The following is a 17,425-nucleotide window of genomic DNA, read 5'->3' on the forward strand; positions in this document are numbered from 1 at the left end:
TGACAGCTCAATTGGTTGTCTACCTACAAGCACCAGCATCCCACACAGACGCCAAGTTCGTGTCCCAGCTGCTCCACTTCCCATCCAGCTCTTTGCTTATGGCCTTGGAAAAACAACGGAGGATGGCTCAAAGCCTTGGGACCCTGCACTTGTGTGGGAGAGCCAGAAGAAGCTCCTGGCTTCAGATCAGATCAGCTCCAGTTGTTGTGGACATTTGGGGGAGTGAACCAGCAAATGGATGATCTTTCTCTCTGTCTCTCCTTCTCTCTGCCCATTAAGATAAATAAATAAATGAATAAATAAATAACAAGAAATCTCAGAGCAGCTGGGACTTGAACCAGGCATTCTGATGTGGGATGTAAATATCACAAGCAGTGGCTTAATCTGCTGCACCACATATGCCATAGACTGCTACAGACCACTGGACGTGACACGGAATGAGAGCAGCCTGTGTTTGCCTGTGGAGGGTGGATGGATGGTGCCTTCTACAGGACATGTTTTGGGCAGGTAAAGCAAGGAGGTATCAGTCACTGCGATTCTGTGTGTGTATGTGTATCTGTTTGACTCCACAGTAAAGATTGGGGAATGGGTGGGTTTTCTGTATTCTTAGAAGTCACCCTCTGCACGCAGCCTCCTTAAGCTTTCACTTCCAAGGCCTTGAGTTTTCTACCAGAGTTCTTGTACTTGTGCCGCCTACCTCCACCACACCCACAGTCCACCCCCTCCCAGGCTCTCCGCCCCATTCCTGGCCTTTGATCTTCCTGTGGTGCCACCGCCCACAGGCAAGAAGGTTGTCTGGAAGCCCCAGGGTAAGAATACCTACCCTGCCATGCTGCGTCTGCCCTTCAGGCTGCCAGTTAGAATGTGGAGCAGGACTTTGGAAAAACAGGTAAATGGGGGCGTCCCCTCTGGGGGCCTGGGGCATGGCTGTTGGCAGTAGAGAGACCCACCAACCTGGGTCTGGTAATCTGCTTCCCTCCACTGTGTGGGCTGCCCTGGTGTGCTGTCCACCATTTTCTGGTTTTCTTTCTACTTCTGTCTTCCTCTTTCATAGACAGAGGGCAGCAGAGGTTCACGGAAAGGCTCTGTGGCACAGGGAGGTGGGCTCCCAGCTGGCTGCTCCTTCTGGGTGTTCCGCAGCCACAGGTGCAGCGACAGCTGCAGAGAGATCCCTGGAGAGCAGAGAGCGCCTCACTGTGCTGGTCCTGAGGAGGGCCTGTGGGGAGGGGCCGGCAAACGAGGTGCTGACCTTGAGGTGCGCTGGAAGAACTTCAGAGCCCAGAGCCAGGGGGCAGCCTGAGGAGGACTCTGTAGGAAAATACAATCCTTCCCTGTGGGGAGAAGCTGAGGGAGGGAGGGCAAGGTGTTGTAGGCACCCTCACTATGCCGATTGAAGGGGCTGTTGCGAGAAATAAAATGGCTTCTATTTTGCATCGTGCTTAAAGCAGGACTTGACACCTCAAGTGATGACCATGTCTCAGTCATCTTTTTCTGAAGTATGCTCCTTGCCCTCTCTCATTCATGCCCCTACTTAACATGGTATTTGTCTTCCCCTCTCATTCATCCCTCCCTTACTCCAGCATCTGAAGCCACCCTGGTGTATCCTGTTTTCTGAGAGATTACCCTGCTTGTTCTTGAATATGCTCCAAGTCTTTGAAGAGAATAGAATCCACTGAGGAGTGACTGACTGTTAGTGTATTGACTATGGTAGGAACAGGTGCAGTGGATTCTCCAAACCAGGGGAATGTGGCTAAAGCAGTGCTTAAGGGCAGTGTTTAAGGGCAAATCTATAGTTCCAAATGCAGGCATCCGAAAAGTAGAAAAATCAATGACCTGAACTGCAAATCAACACACTGTGAAACTACCAGTAAATTGAACTCTACGAAGCAAAAGGAGGGTGATTATTAACAGAACAGCTGACTTGGTGAAATGGGAAGCAAATGTACATTTGAGAAAACAAATAACATCAAAGTAATCAGTCCTTTCTGCTTTCGCTTGAGAAATGAATAGAAATTACTTTTTTTTTTTTACTGATATCAAGGATGAAAAGAGGGTGCTATCACAGATTCTACAAATGTTGAAAGGTTAATAAGTTTTTTTTTTTCAACATATGACTTTGTTTTCCATTCAAAGCCTAAGTGCTGGTCATTTTCACATTCTGCTGCCCCTGTGTCCACGTGGGCCCTCTGTATCCATGAGAACAGCACAACTCAGCAACTTTGCTAATGCCTTTTCCACTCATGCAAATGGAAACACACAGTGTTTTTTTTAAGCTGGGGCTTGGTGAAATCAATTGTTTAAAGTATGCTGCTTTTAATGGAATTAAATACAGCAAGATAGAAAAGAATAAAGTAGCCTGGAGTGGAATAGAATGAAATTGAGTCTAATCGAATGGAATTGAATCAAATAGAATAGAATAGTACACAGGCTTTGTGCCCAGAGTTGACCCTAATGGTTTAGAGGGTAGTAATCCATCTAGCAACTATTATTAACAATTGATTGGGGAGCGATGAAGTACACAACAGAGGAAGTCTTACCCTTGGAAAATTTACATCCTAGTCTGGCAACCAGGTGCAAAGTCCCTTAGGTTGAAGGTATAGGAACAGGTTAAAGAACAGTGTGGCTTTTTGAGTTCAACAGCAAGTGTAGAGATTGAGGGCCATGGTAAGGAATCCAGATTTTAACAGGGTGACTATAACATCATTATCACTAATAGCCATAATTTTTCTATAATGCTTTCTATGTGTCACACATTGTCCTAATATTTTAAAATACAATTTTGTAACATACCTGTAAGTATATAAGCAGTTTTCAAAATATTCCTGGAAAACATATACCATTAAAAACCTATGAATGCACCAAAGTGAACTTACCTTTTATTTTTTTTTTTTATAAGTTTACTTTTATAGAAGGAGAGAGACAGCAGTCTTCCATTTGCTGGTTCACTCCCTAAATGGCTGCAACGACCAGCAGAACTGTACTAATCTGAAGCCAGGAACTTCTTCCGTTTCTCCCACATACCCATGGGAGGGCTCAAAGACTTAGGTCATTCCCTGCTGCTTTCCCAGGCCACAAACAGGTAGCTGGATGGGAACTGGAACAGCTGGGACAGGAAGTGGTGCCCATATGGAATGCTGGCACCACAGAATGGAGGTGACCTGCTCTGCTACTATGCCAGCCCCATGATTACTTTTTAATTCTACTTTCCATATATATTTTTAAAAAGTATGTATTTATTTAGGTAGTTAATTGAAAAGCAGAGTTGCAGAAAGGGAGGGAAAGAGGAAGGGATAGAGGCACAGAAGGAGATAGTGAAAAAGAAAAAAAACTTCCATCCACTGATTCACTCATCAAATGTCCACAATTGCGAACTGGAATTGGGTCAGGGTGAAATCAGGAGCTTCTTCCAGGTCTTCCAATGGGCACAAAGGCGAAAGCACTTGAGCCATCTTCTGCTGCTTTGCCAGGTGCATTAGCAGGGAGCTGGATCAGAAGTAGAGTAGCCAGGATTCAAACTAGCACCCACATGGAATGCCAGCACTGCAGGTAGCAGTTTTACCAGCTAGCTACAGCACCAGCCTCTTTCTGTGAACTGTTGAAGTATCCTCCTAAAATCATGTTTATTTTTTGTTTGTTTAAAGATTTATCTTATTTTTATTAGAAAGGCAGATTTACAGTAAAGGAGAGAAAGAGACAAAGATCTCCTGTCTGTTGGTTCACTCCCCAAGTGGCTGCAATGGCCTGAGCTGCACCGATCCGAAGCCAGCACCCAGGAGCCTCCTCCAGGTCTCCCATGTGGGTGTAGGGTCCCAAGGCTTTGGGCTGTCCTCAGCTGCTTTCCCAGGCCACAAGCAGGGAGCTGGATGGGAAGTGGAACATCTGGGACACAAACTGGTGCCCATATGGGATCCTGGCATTTGCAAAGTGAGGTTTTAGCCACTGAACCATTACGCTGGCCCCAAAATCTTGTTTATTTGATAGAAGGGAAAACCAAGGCACAAAGAAACTACCTAAATTCTGGTCTGGCTATTTTCAACATTATACCCTACAATCTATAGTGCCAGACCACAGGCATGATACAATTCTGCAGCACATATAATGTAAATACACAAATGACTACAGAATTCGAGTCAAGAGATAAAATCTAATGGGAAATGTACCAAAGGCGGGAAGTAGATTTGTAAATAACATGCCAAAACCTTATGTTTCATCTGCAATGCTCCCTTCTTGTTCTGCCCTCTGTAATCACAGGTGTGGAGTAAGAAAGAAGGGGGCAGGGAAAATTGACCAGCAGAGGTGCTTGTATTCATACAGTTGGGCGTTCCCTGTGTCTGTAATTTCTTGCAAAAGAGATGAATGAATTCCAATTACAAACAAGGAGGAGTGTGGTCTTAGTTTAGTCTCTACTCTCCCTCAGTCTTTAGCTTTAGCCACCTGGAAAGATAAAGAGAATAAGGAAGCAGTAGAGAATGGGCATGGCAGACTTGCAAACCCATACATGGGCAATAAGATTCTACTGCTTTTTCTTGAGGCCTTTCCTCTTGAACTGGGGTAGGAGGTAGACATCGGTACACAATAGGTTGAACTGCGACCTGTAACACTGGCATCCCATATTGAAATGCTAATTCGTGTCTTGTCTGCTCCACTTCCGATCCAGTTCCCTGCTAATGTGCCTGGAGAGGTCACAGAAGATAGCTCAAGGGCTTGCTGGGATCCCTACCATTCACTTGGGACAACAAAGTGAATGCAGTTCCTGGCTCCTGACTTTGGCCTGGTGCAGCTCTGGCCATTGAAGCTAAGAGGAATAAACCAGTAGATCAAAGATCTGCTTCTTATTCTCTGTTATCTTGTGTTTCAAATAAACAAATCTTAAAGAAAAAAAAAAAAGGAGGGGCTGGTGCAATGACTCAATTGACTAATCATCTGATTGTAGTGTCAACATCCCATATGGGATGTTCCTGTCTCGGCTGCTCTATTTCCCACTCAGCTCCCTTGCTAATGTGGCCTGGGAAAGCAGTGGAGGATGGCTCAAAGGGGACCCTGCACCCACATGGGAGAACCGGAAGAAGATCTTGGCTCCTTGCTTTGGATTGACCATTTGGGAAGTAAACCAGCAGGTTTTCTGTCTCTCCTCTTACTGTAAATCTACCTTTCCAATAAGATAAATAAATTTGTTTAAAATGGAGAAGAAAAAAAACATACAAAAACTTGGGAAGTGAGGAAAGATGAGACAGAAACATTGAGTGACACGTGACAGTGTGATCTCTTGATTGCTTATATATGTTTTATTCAGGCACGCAGCAGCAGCAGTCAGACCCCCTCCCGGTGTCTTATCCACAGACTTGACCACATTGTGATGACAGTAAAGAGCATCCAAGATACCACCACGTTTTATTCCAAGATCCTGGGCATGGAGGTCACGACGTTCAAGGTAACTACTTCCCTTGAGTGCAGCCAAACTGCAAGAAGGACTCAAATTTAACACTTTAGGATATGACCTAACTCCAAAAACAGACACAAAAAAAATCTGGGAGGAAAGATAAAAACAAACAACAACAAAAAAAGAAACTGCCAAACTCTAAATAGTAGAACTTCAAGAGGCAGAGTGGAAAAAAAGAAGGGAGCAAAGTTATTACAGATATCATCCCTGAAAACTGCATAATTTTTTTTTATGGAAAGTGTTGAGTATCTAGCACATTGACACTTCACATGTTGTTACAAAATTCAAAAACATCAAGGTGAAAAAGTAGATTCTAAGACCTTCCAGAGGAATGAAAATATATTTCATCCACAAAGGAAGTAAAACATCAGATTTCTCAAGAGTCACACCAGTACCAAATGACAATCAAAAGAGACCTTTAAGATTCTAAAAGACAAAAAAAAAAAGATCCTGAAGCAAATTTTTAATCTAATATTCTATTTACTTATATATATATATTTATTTATATATATATCTTCCTACCCTAATTTATCAAACAGCTAGTGCTGAAGCTTGTTCAGCTTGTTCAACCCTGGATGCTGAGCCATGTGGAGAATGAATCATCAGATGGAAGATCTCTCTCTTTCTCTCTCTATTTCACTACCTTTCAAGTAAATAGTCTTTGATTAATACGATCCAGCTTGCTTCTTATGTGTCTGGGAAGGCAGCAGATGACACAAAGCCTTAAGTGTCTCCAGTGCATATGAGATATGCAAATAGAGTTCCAGGAGCTTTTCTTCGGCCTAGACCATTGCTAGCTGCAGTGGTCATTTGAAGAATAAACCCGCTGATAAAAAAGATTTTCTCTCTCTCTTTGCTCTATGTCATTGTCTTTCAAATAAATAAAAAGTAATTTTTTTAAATACGCTAATAAAAGGGCCTGGCATGGTAGCCTAGCTGCTGGAGTCCTCGCCTTGCACGCACCGGGATCTCATATGTGCTCTGGCCAGCAGAGCCAGCATCATGGACAGGGAGAGGCTCTGGGGATAAAGCACCCGACAGGAGACCAGTGATGGTAGAAGTCTCTGCAAAGTCTGGCTTTATTGCTCCTTCACCTCTCCTTATATACTCTTCCCCCCACATACTCATTTAGCAGGATATTGGACACAGATGAGTCCAATTAGTTTAGGTGTTTTTAGCCACAAGCCCAGTTCCTGTTCCTGCCCACTCCAATGAGCACTAATCAACTCCTTAGCCCACAACAGGGCCCCCTTTTTTGTTTTAAAGCAGACCTGAATGCACCTGTCTTAGGTTGTAGACTTTCAAGCCATTAGCCTTACCCATCATCAGGAATCTCTGTAGCATGATGGAGCCCCTGTCTTAGGTTGGTCAGTGCCCAGTCCATCTTACCTGTCAGTGACTGCCATTCGATGCATTGCCTGCTGCAGCTGCGTAAACCATACTTGGGGAGGCTGGTAACCCTGTTCTATGGCTAGGAGTATCTTTAGCTCAGTAGCAATAAGCAGACAGCAGTTTCCAGGCTTGGGAAACATTTTGCACTTACACAGGTCTTATAGACATAAAGATATATGATGAGGAACAAGAGGCCCTGACCATATCCCACAGCATCTGCTGCTCTTCTGCCAACAAATCAACCTGCTGTTACAACATAAGCATGCCCACCTGCATATGTTCATCTGTACAGTTCTGTTGTTCTATAGCTCAGGCAGTCAGTTCCACAAGCTTGTTCATGGTCTCAGCGGTAGCAGTAGGGTATCCTAGGGTCACTGCTGCTGTGGTGGTGGCTGCTGACGTCAGGGCAATGCTGGATATGATGTTTGATGTTATGCCAAAGTCTCTTTTATGCCTTATCAGGCCAACAGAGGCCTCTCCATTAGCCCCGACAGGCACAGGCAGGACTCCGGGCAGTCACATGACAATAGCAGTATCTCCATTGCCATTCCAACATGCTGTTAGGGTGCAGCTGACCTCAGTGCAATTCACTTCAGAGACGTTTTCTGTATGTAAGTGAAAAAAAGGGGGGATAACACAGGCAGACACAGACTTAAAATTCAAGGAGCTAAGGCTCACCCACATCAGCGAGTCCTCAAATCCAGAGGAGTGATAGAACTGATAATTTCCAAAGGAATAATTGACAATTTCCCTTAATAAGAAAAAAGGGGGGTTATGCAGTGCATGCCCATTCCCCACAAAGCTACCACATAGAAAAGGCTGGAAATATCGGGACCTCGGTGTTCATAGGAGAAAGAAAAAAATGGCATCTTAACAATATACGAATATACTTATATATATAAAGGCCTAATATACTTGCCTGTCCCGTTGATCTTCCAACTCAAATGCCGTCACCATGGCCAGTACCCGAGCTTTCACAAGACTCCGCAGCAGGGGCTTGCTGCATAAGCCTCTCAGGAATCCACCGTGGGCCATTTTCATTTTCTGGAAAAACACAAACTGATCCTTGCCCTCATATGAGGACGGGATCAGGGCCTTGCCACTGACCAGTCAAGGGATCCTTCCACATCACATAACCCTTCTGCTTCTGAGATGGATTCCAATGATGATCTGCAGCTGACCATCCTTCAGCATCCAATGTTAGAAAATTTAAGATAAATAATACAAGGTTCAAATGATGTTGGTGAGTGCTATATTCCCTCTTTTTTTTGTTTAATAAGGTAATCCTGAATAGTATGGTTGGCGCATTCCACAACACCTTGTCCTTGAGGATTATAAGGAATGCCTGTAATTAGTTGTAAATGGTGGGAAGCATCAAAATCACAAAACTTACTGCTGATATAGCAGGGCCCATTATCAGTTTGAATAACTTTGGGAGTTCCCATGCAAAGCAATGGGCTAGAGTATGCCTGACTTGTTCCCCTGTCTGAGCAGTAGCCACAATAAATTCAGAGCAAATATAGACAGTAACATGCACATACTTTAGTGTCCCAAACTCTGGGATGTGTGTCATGTCCATTTGCAAATAATCTTAATATAATTCAATCAACCTGATTAACTGCACAAAACGAGAGATAAATCTGTTGGCATTCTTGAGGCCTCGTTAGAATACCAAGGTAAGTCCTAGAATTTGGAATTTTTGAATTCTTGGATGCCTTTTTAAAGATGGCTAAAAACATCTGGGCTATGGAAATTTGGGGGGGGGGGTTAATACAATTCTGAAAAAGTTGAAATTCCAATAATTAAATGGAGAAATAAGTTGTATTTTATCTGGGGCTATAGCTAATTTTGCCTCAACTGAAGGGAGAGACGCTGAAGTTGCTCCCATAAATATTTCACAGCTGTGCCCAGATTTAATGGTGCCGATGGCACAGGCAGTGCAGAGGTCTCCAGGCCCGTCCAAAAGAGATTTTTGCTCGGCACATGCTCTATGGATGGAGGATCCTCGGCAAACTCACTTCTATCCTCTTCCATTTCTTCATCCTCAGAAAAGGACCGGAAATCTTAGCGCAGTTTCTCCAGACTTTTTCTGGTTTGGGGTTCCTGCTCCTTTTTTACCCTGGTTTGCGGCTCCCTCCCCCTTCTAACAGATAATTTTTTTTAAGGAAGGGTTGCACTACTGCTTGAGGAGATGACAAAACATCTTTTACCAAGTGCCAGGGAAAAATGGTGAGCAAACCATGGGAATATTTCGCAGACGGTTTCAATGAACTACACAGTATTAGGCTTAGCGTCAGTGCCTTGTAACTGGAACAAATCTCTGATTCCCTTAATCACCTGCACTTTCGCAAGTTCTTGCCCCATGATAACTTTACCTATGCCCCTGCAAAATAATTCTAAGCTTACCTCCAGATTTCTGGGGTCCCTCAGATTATCCCTCATCCTCCAGGATGGGGAGAAGGTCTAGGGATGAAATCATTAATGCCCCTCCAGAGTTCCAGGTGTCCCTCATACTGTGTCCCACGTTGGGCACCATTTGCTCCAACCAGCAGAGCCAGTATCGTGGACAGGGAGAGGCTCTGGAGATGAAGCGCTGACAGGAAACCAGTGATGCTAGAAGTCTCTGCAAAGTCTCTCTTTATTGCTCCTTCACCTTTCCTTATATACTCTTCCCCCCACATCTTCATTTAGTCAGGATATTGGATACAGATGAGTCCAATTAGTCTAGATGTTTTTAGCCACAAGCCCAGTTCCTGTTCCTGCCCACTCCAATGAGCACTAATCAACTCCTTAGCCCACAACACATATGGACACCGGTTCTAATCCCAGCAGCCCGCTTCCCATCTAGTGCCCTGAATGTAGCCTGGGAAAGCAGTTGAGGATGGTCCAAAGCCTTGGGACTCTGCACCCACGTGGAAGACCCAGAAGAAGCTCTGGGCTCATGGCTTTGAATCGGCATGGCTCCTGCCATTGAGGCTGCTTGGTGAGTGAATCAGCAGACAGAAGATCTTCCTCTATGTCTCTCCTCCTCTCTGTATATCTGCATTTCCAATAAAAATAAAATAAATCTTAAAAAACTAATAAAAAAAAGGGCCAAATGAGTGAAAAGTGAAGAAACAGAATCAGAACTACAGCATATCATTTTAAATTTTTTTATTGGAAAATCAGATTTGCACAGACAGAAATGTATATGTATATATGTATGTATATATGCTATTTTCAAAGATTGATTTATCCTGAACCTTCAAGCACCAGCACAATTAGCTTGGTGAGCCACTGTGCCAGCCCAAAAATGAATAATTTTTTAAAGATTTATTTATTTTTATTGGAAAGATGGATATACAGAGAGGAGGAGAGACAGAGGGGAAGATCTTCCATCCGATGGTTCACTCTCCAAGCAGCCTCAACAGCTGATGCTGAGCCAATCCGAAGCCAGGAGCCAGGAGCTTCTTCCAGGTCTCCCACACACGTGTAGCCCAAGGCTTCGAGCCATCCTCAGCTGCTTTGCCAGGCCACAAGTAGGAGCTGGATGGGAAGTGGGGCTGCTGGGATTAGAACCGGCACCCATATGGGATCCTGGTGCGTGCAAGGCGAGGGCTTTAACCACTATGTTATCGCGCCATGCCCCAAAATGAATAAATCTTTTAAGAAAAATAGAGAAAAAAAAGAGTAGTCATTTAGCATAGTGTTTAAGCCTCTTATGTCCCACATGGGACTCTCTGGCTCTAGCTCCTAACTCCAGCTTCCTGTTAATGCATACCCTGAAGACGATGGTGATGTTGCAAATGGCCGGTCCCTTGCCACCCATATGGCAGACATGGATTGAGTTTCAGCTGCAGCCCAGTGGCAGAATTGCAGGCATTTCAGGAGTGAAGCAGCAAATAGAAGCTTTTCCTGTTTGTCTCTTTGCCTTGAAAATAATTTTTCAAAAGACTTATTTATTTAACATTTATTTTCTTCTTATTGGAAAGGCAGATTTACAGAGAGGAGAGGAAAGAAAGATTTTCCATCTCTTGGTTTAGTTCCCCAATGGTTGCAATGGCTGCAGCTGAGCCAATCTAAAGCCAGGAGCCAGGAGCCCCTCTGGGTCTCCCAGAGAGGTACAGTGTCCCAAGGCTTTGGCCCAACCTCCTGCGCTTTCCCAAACCACAAACAGGGAAGCCAATGGGAAAGTGAAACAGCTGGGACAAGAACTGGCATCCATATGGGATGCAGGTGCCTCAGGCAGAGTGTTAGTCACTATGCTACCATGCCAGCACCAGAAATAATTTTTAGAAAATAATAAAAAATGGATTTTTATTGGACTTCTCATCAGCCACACCAGACTCCAAGAAACAATAAAACAAAGTAAATTTTTATTGTGGGAAATAACAAGTATTAACATGAAAAAAGTAATGTTTTTTTTTTCAACGGAGAGGATATAGTGTGTTTCATGATGACCTAAAAGAGAGAAGTTGCACAACCAATGGCACTTGTTGAGAAGTACAGTAGAGAGAAGCAGACAAGTATGGCTGCCCAGATAGCATCTATGGAGGATTTCTTAAAAAAGTAAATATGCAGGTTTTAGTAAGACTGAATATTCTCTTTCTGCCATTGAACAAGCAATTTCGAGTAGTCAGTGGAAGCTTGGGCAGTGCCTGAGAAGGAAGAGGAAGTGAATGGACAGAAAGTACTAGCTCAGTGAGGCAGGGAAATTCCCACAAGCCCCTACTTACACCCTATTTTTGAGAAAATTGCTTCTATCTGAGAAAGTTTCTTAGATGGCTGCCTAGCATGGAATGCTGGGAAATGGAGGTTTTTCAAGCTGGACACACAATTGATCTCACTGAAATGGGTTCTGTTTATGAAACAAAAGGGACATGCATATTGGGTAAGCAAATAACTTTCTCGGTCATGGGTGCTAGAAACATATTATTGGGGGGAAATATGGAAATAATAATAGAGAAGGAATGCACACACACACACACACACACACACACACATTAAACCATTCACCTCACTTAAAGGGACCAAGAGAAGATGATGGGCTGTTGGTGGCCAGAAGGAAAATGAATGAGTGATTTGTGATGTTGCTGAAGACTGAGTGGAAAAGCTGAGAAAGTTTTGTCCTTGCAAAGAAACAAATGGTATTAATGAAGACTGACGAGGATACACACCCAGTGGTGCTGATGCAGAACTTCAAGCTATTTGCCCGGATGAACTTAAGAATGAACCATCTGAGCAACATCCTCACTTCACTGTGTATAGTTATCAAGAACACCATGATGATGGAAGGGTTTCACAGCCTCTGTGCTTTATTTCCTTCAGTTCTATTGTATGTAAACTGGAAAAAGAGATATGAGATCCTGGCAGTAACAAAAAGCTAGTCCAAACAGCTAAACTAACAAAGGGCCACACCCATGTTGGGAGTTTAATTCTGTTGTTTTCTTGCCCACAAATAGGGAAATCGGAAAGCACTATGTTTTGGAGACCAGAAATTTAATCTCCATGAGATGGGAAAGGAATTTGAGCCTAAAGCCGCTCACCCAATTCCTGGCTCCCTAGACATATGTCTGATCACAGAAGTGCCTTTGGAGGAAATCATCCAGCACCTCAAGGTGAGTGGAACTTAGTTGTTTTTGAGAGAGCTATGGCAGACTCTGTGAAAACCCAAGAAGCATCACGAAGGTCTTCCTCAAGCCTCAGATATAATGGGTTTCACTGCATTCAGACATTTCCTGTACACAACAGCTACTCTTGATCTTGACAAACAAGATTTTTTCATGTAAGCAAATATATTTGCTGACCAGCACAATAGCCTCGTGGCTAAAGCCCTGACTTCACACGTGTTGGGATCCCATGTGGGTGCCAGATTGTGTCCCGGTGGTCCCGCTTCCCATCCATTTTCCTGCTTGTGGCCTGGGAAAGCAGTTGAGGAAGGCCCAGAGGAAGCTCCTGGCTTCAAATCAGCTCAGCTCTGGCTCAGCTCCAGCCATCGTGGCCACTTGGGGAGTAAACCATCAGAAGGAAGATCTTTCTCTCTGTCTCTCTCTCTTATTCTGTAAATCTGACTTTACAATAATAATAAATCTTTTTAAAAAGAAAGTAAACTTTCCTGGGGCCCCTGACTATGGCACAGTGAATTAAGCCACTAACCAACACTGACAGCACACATCAGAGGGCAGCTTCCAATCCTAGGTGCTCTCATCTTGAACCAGCTCCCTTGCTAATGTGCCTAGAAAGACAACAGTTAATGACCTAAATACTTGGCCCCTGCCACTCACATGGGAGATCCAACCATTTGCAGTCATTTGGGTGGTGAGCAAGGGGATGGAAAATGAATCCCTCCTCTTTCTCCCCCCACCTCCGCTTTTCAAATAATATTTATAAAATAAAAAGAAAACTTTACATCAGCTCTATAAAAAATTTATACCTAAATTCCTTTTCATAAATATGCTTAAAATTTATTTTTTTATTTGAAAGGGCTATATATATAGAGAGAGATTTTTTTAAGATTTATTTTTATTGCAAAATCAGATATATATAGAGGAGGAGAGACAGAGAGGAAGATCTTCTGTCTGCTGATTTACTCCCCAAGTGGCTGCAATGGCTGGAGCTGCACCGATCTGAAGCCAGGAGCCTGGAACTTCACCCAGGTTTCCCAATTGGGTGCAGGGTCCCAAGGCTTTCCCAGGCCACAATCAGGGCACTAGAAGGGATGTGGGGCTGCTGGGAATAGAACCGGTGCCCATATAGGATCCTGGCACGTGCAAGGCAAGGACGTTAGCCACTACACTATTGCACCAGGCCTGAGAGAGATCTTCCATCTGTTGATTTCACTCCTCAGGGGGCTGCAATGGCCAGGGCTGAGCCAATTCGAGGAAAGGAACCAGAAGTTTCCTCCAGATCCCTCACATGGGTGCAGAGTACCAAGGACTTGAGCCATCCTCCACTGTTTTCCCAGGTTATAAGCAAGCAACTGGATCAGAAGTGGAGCAGCTGGAACATGAACCAGCACCCATGTGGGATATCAGTGCCACAGGCAGATTAGCCATTTAAACCACTGCACTGGCCCTGCATAAGTACCCCCTAAATAAAAGGAAATTATGGGCCCAACATGATGGTTCAATGGCCAAAGCCTCACCTTCCAGCACTGGGATCCCATTCAGGTACCGATTCATGCCTCAGATGCTCCACTTTCCATCCAGCTCTCTGCTTATGGCCTGGAAAAGCAGTGAAGGATGGCCCAAGTCCTTGGGACCCTGCATCCACACAAGACCTGAAAGAAGCTCTTTGCTCCTGCCTTTGGATTATCTCAGTTTTGGCCTTTGTGGCCATCTGTGGAGTAAAACAGCAGAAAGAAGTTCTTTCTGTCTCCCTTCTCCGTAAATCTAATCTGCTTTTCCAATAAAAATAAAGAAATCTCAAAAAATAGATCAAAGAAAACTATTCAATGAAATATATGAAAAACCTGTTGGATCTTAGCATAAAGGGAAAGTAACTGGAAAAGCCAACAGCTCTAAAGGCATGGCAATGTCATTAAACTCTAGCAACTTTCATTCCCTGAGCATGAAGAAGGATTTTGCAGATAGTTAAGGATGTCCGAAGGGCTTGTTTGTACCCTCTAGGCATGTTCTTAATATCTCAGAAGCACTGAAAAGAGAGTAACATTCCTCATGTCCTGTTATATGTTAGTGTCTCTAAAACATTAAAAAAATCTTTTCATATAAGTCATTTAAAATTATTTCCTTTTTATGGGGCTGGCAATGTGGAATATGGGTCAAACCACCACCTGCAGTGCTGGTATCTTATATGGGCACTGATCTAGTCCCACCTGCTCCACTTCCAATCCAGATCCCAGCTAATACTGCCTGGGACATTGTGGAAGATGAGACAAGTGCTTGGGCTCCTGTATCTACATGGAAGAACCCAAAGGGGCTCCTAGCTTCCCTGGCCATTGTGGCCCTGTGGAAAGTGAATGGAAGACCTCTGGCTCTATTTCTACCTCTCTGTGATAAAAAAAAAATTATAAAAAAAATTGATTTCCTCCTTTGTGGAACACAGACCCAAGTCATGAACATCTTTGGTGCAAATAATCAGGGCTGCTTCCTTGGAAAGTGTCTGAAAAGGACTGGGTTGGAACTAAAGTGGATAAAGCACAGAGGTTGAGTATGAACTTTGGCACAAATCACCTCAGTTTGTATTCCAGCTCTGCCATTCACTGGATGATCCTAGGTAATGTTATTAACCCTGTTTGACAAGTGCAGAGACTGAGGTTCAGGGTCATTGGGCCACACAGCTGGTAAGTAGCTGGGGAGAAAGGTAGGAGGTAGGATCAGAAAGATGCAAAGGTATTCTAGTGTCTTCTGGGCCACAAAAGGACAATTTTGATCTACATAGGGTCTTTGAAAAATGACTTCTGTCTTCTCTTCTCACTTCAGGACTGTGACATCCCCATTGAGGAGGGTCCAGTGCCCAGAACGGGGGCAAAAGGGCCTATTATGTCCATCTACTTCCGAGATCCCGACAGAAATCTGATTGAAGTATCCAACTACATTTCATCGTGATTGAGGCCAGTCCTGTCCAATTCTGTTCCCAGGGATGCTGCCCCTCCCCACCCCTCTTGCAAACCTTTGCCTGCAGCACTGAAGACTTAGGCACTTCATCCTTCCTGCTGTGGGTGGAGCTCAAACAAATTCAGGACCGAACTTCTATGTTCAGAAATTTTCTATCCAAGCTGCCTCAATAAATGGATAACTTCTCCAATCCTATTAGCTCATCACTATTGCTGTTTCAGTGCTCTGTCTGGGGTTTTTTTTGCCCTGGGCGGGGGGTAAGATCTCTGAGTTGCATGGAGATCCACAACCAGGGCATAATGTCTCAGAAGGTCAAATTCAAGGTCATCCCTTTGGAATTCAAAACCCTGAATGACTTCTCCTTGTCAGTGAATCCATCCTTCTTCATCCTATTCTAACTCACCTCTCTCACCCAGCTGCTGCCTGCTGTTCATGTCACGGGCCTCATTGACCCTTGTAGCTCTGTGATCCCATGACCTTCAAGAATCAACCCAGATGCTACCACTCCTTCCCGCAGTGTTTTCTCAGGCTTCATTCTTAGGATAGCCCTTTCTGTGTTTGGATCTAACAAGTCAGGCTCATCTCAACTGAGGCTCAACTCCTGACAAGGCAGGTGAGAAAAGGTCAAGTTCCCTCTATTTCTGTCCCACTCCACCACCACCACACCATTCACTCATTCAGTAAACTATAAAGCAAATATTGAGCACCTACTGTGTGCTAGGCCCTGTTCCAAGTACTGGAGAAATCATACTGAACAAATCAGATATGTGCATCTGTATGTAGAGTTGCCCTTCTAGTGGTATGGATAGAAAAGTGAATATTAAATATGTCAGAGATTGGTAAGTGCTTTAGAGAAAAAGCAAATACACAAAAGAAATGCAGGGGCCAGTATTGTGGCACAATTGTGTGCAACACAAGCATCCTATATGGGCTCTGATTCAAGTTGTGCTTCCAGTTTACCCCTTGGCTAAGGGATCTGTGAAAACAGCAGAATATATCTCAAGTGCTTGGGCTCCTGCCACCCACATGGGAGACCACATGGGGGACACTCACAGATGGAGTCCCAGATTCTTAGCCTCTAGGACTAGACTCAGCCACTGTGGCAATTAGGGGAGGGTCCACCCTAATTAGATGGAAGAGTCCACCTCTGTCTTTGTCACTCTGCTTTTCAAACAAGTAAATAAATCTTAAAAGGAAGAAAGAAAAGAAGGAATGAAGACAAAAACTGCTGGAGCAGTTTGTAATATTTAATGGGATGACCCAGGAAAGCTTGACATTTTAAAAGATGTATTTAATTTTTATTGGAAAGTCAGATTTATACAGAGAAGGAGAGATAGAAAGATTTTGCATCTGATGGTTCACTCCCCAAATGGCCACAACAGCTGGAACTGAGCCAATCCAAAGCCAGGAGTCAGGAGTTTCTTCTGGGTCTCTTCTGGGTCTCCGAGGCTTTGGGCCGTCCTCAACTGCTTTCTCAAGCCACAAGCAGAGAGCTGGAAAGGAAGTGGAGCAGCTTGGATATGAACTTGCGCTTATAAAAGATTCTGGCTCAAACAAGGTGAGAACTGTATCCATTAGGCTACTGTACCAAGTCCCAGCTTAACATTTCTTAAAGGCTTATTTTATTTACTTGAAAGGCAGAGGTACAGAGGGTAGGGCAAAATAATTACACACAGAGAGAGAGAGAAAGAGAATTTATCTATCCACTGACTCACTCTCCAAATGGTTGCAATAGCCAGGGCTGGACCAGGCTGAAGCCAGGAGCTTCTTCCTAGTGTCTCAAGTGCATGCAGGCCCCAAGTAAGTAAGTTATCCTGCTTTGCTTTCACAGGCACATTAGCAGGGAGTGGAATCAGAAGTGGAGCAGCTGGGACTCAAAGTGGTGCCTACATGGGATATGGATGTCGTAGGCCATGGCTTAACAATATGCCACAATGCCAGTCTAATGAAGGGACACTTGACTGCACACTGAAGAGGTGGAGAAGAACACACTGGGCTCTGGAAACAGCCAGTGCAAAGGCCCTGAGGCACACAAATG

At 44.1% G+C, this 17,425-nt stretch overlaps 1 protein-coding gene and 1 long non-coding RNA gene across 2 annotated transcripts in view; one reads left to right on the forward strand and one right to left on the reverse strand.

Annotated features, from left to right (window-relative positions):
- LOC121168569 overlaps nt 1-17,425 on the reverse strand; it is a 29,681-nt gene that overhangs the window by 2,051 nt on the left and 10,205 nt on the right. The window contains exons 2-3 of the long non-coding RNA XR_005885730.1: nt 7,103-7,437; nt 955-1,172 (exon numbers count right to left, since the gene is read on the reverse strand). This is a non-coding gene — a long non-coding RNA (uncharacterized LOC121168569). The remainder of the gene's footprint in view (nt 1-954; nt 1,173-7,102; nt 7,438-17,425) is intronic.
- On the forward strand, nt 771-15,577 carry GLOD5 (glyoxalase domain containing 5). The gene is made up of 4 exons (XM_040998815.1): nt 771-889; nt 5,294-5,431; nt 12,274-12,429; nt 15,253-15,577. Exons 1-4 carry the CDS (start codon nt 830-832, stop codon nt 15,376-15,378), a joined length of 480 nt encoding a protein of 159 aa, XP_040854749.1. The 5' UTR covers nt 771-829; the 3' UTR covers nt 15,379-15,577.

The sequence above is a fragment of the Ochotona curzoniae genome, unplaced genomic scaffold (assembly GCF_017591425.1).
Source record: "Ochotona curzoniae isolate NIBS_2020 unplaced genomic scaffold, NIBS_Ocur_1.0 contig_1274, whole genome shotgun sequence".
In the NCBI taxonomy this organism is placed as follows: domain Eukaryota; kingdom Metazoa; phylum Chordata; class Mammalia; order Lagomorpha; family Ochotonidae; genus Ochotona; species Ochotona curzoniae.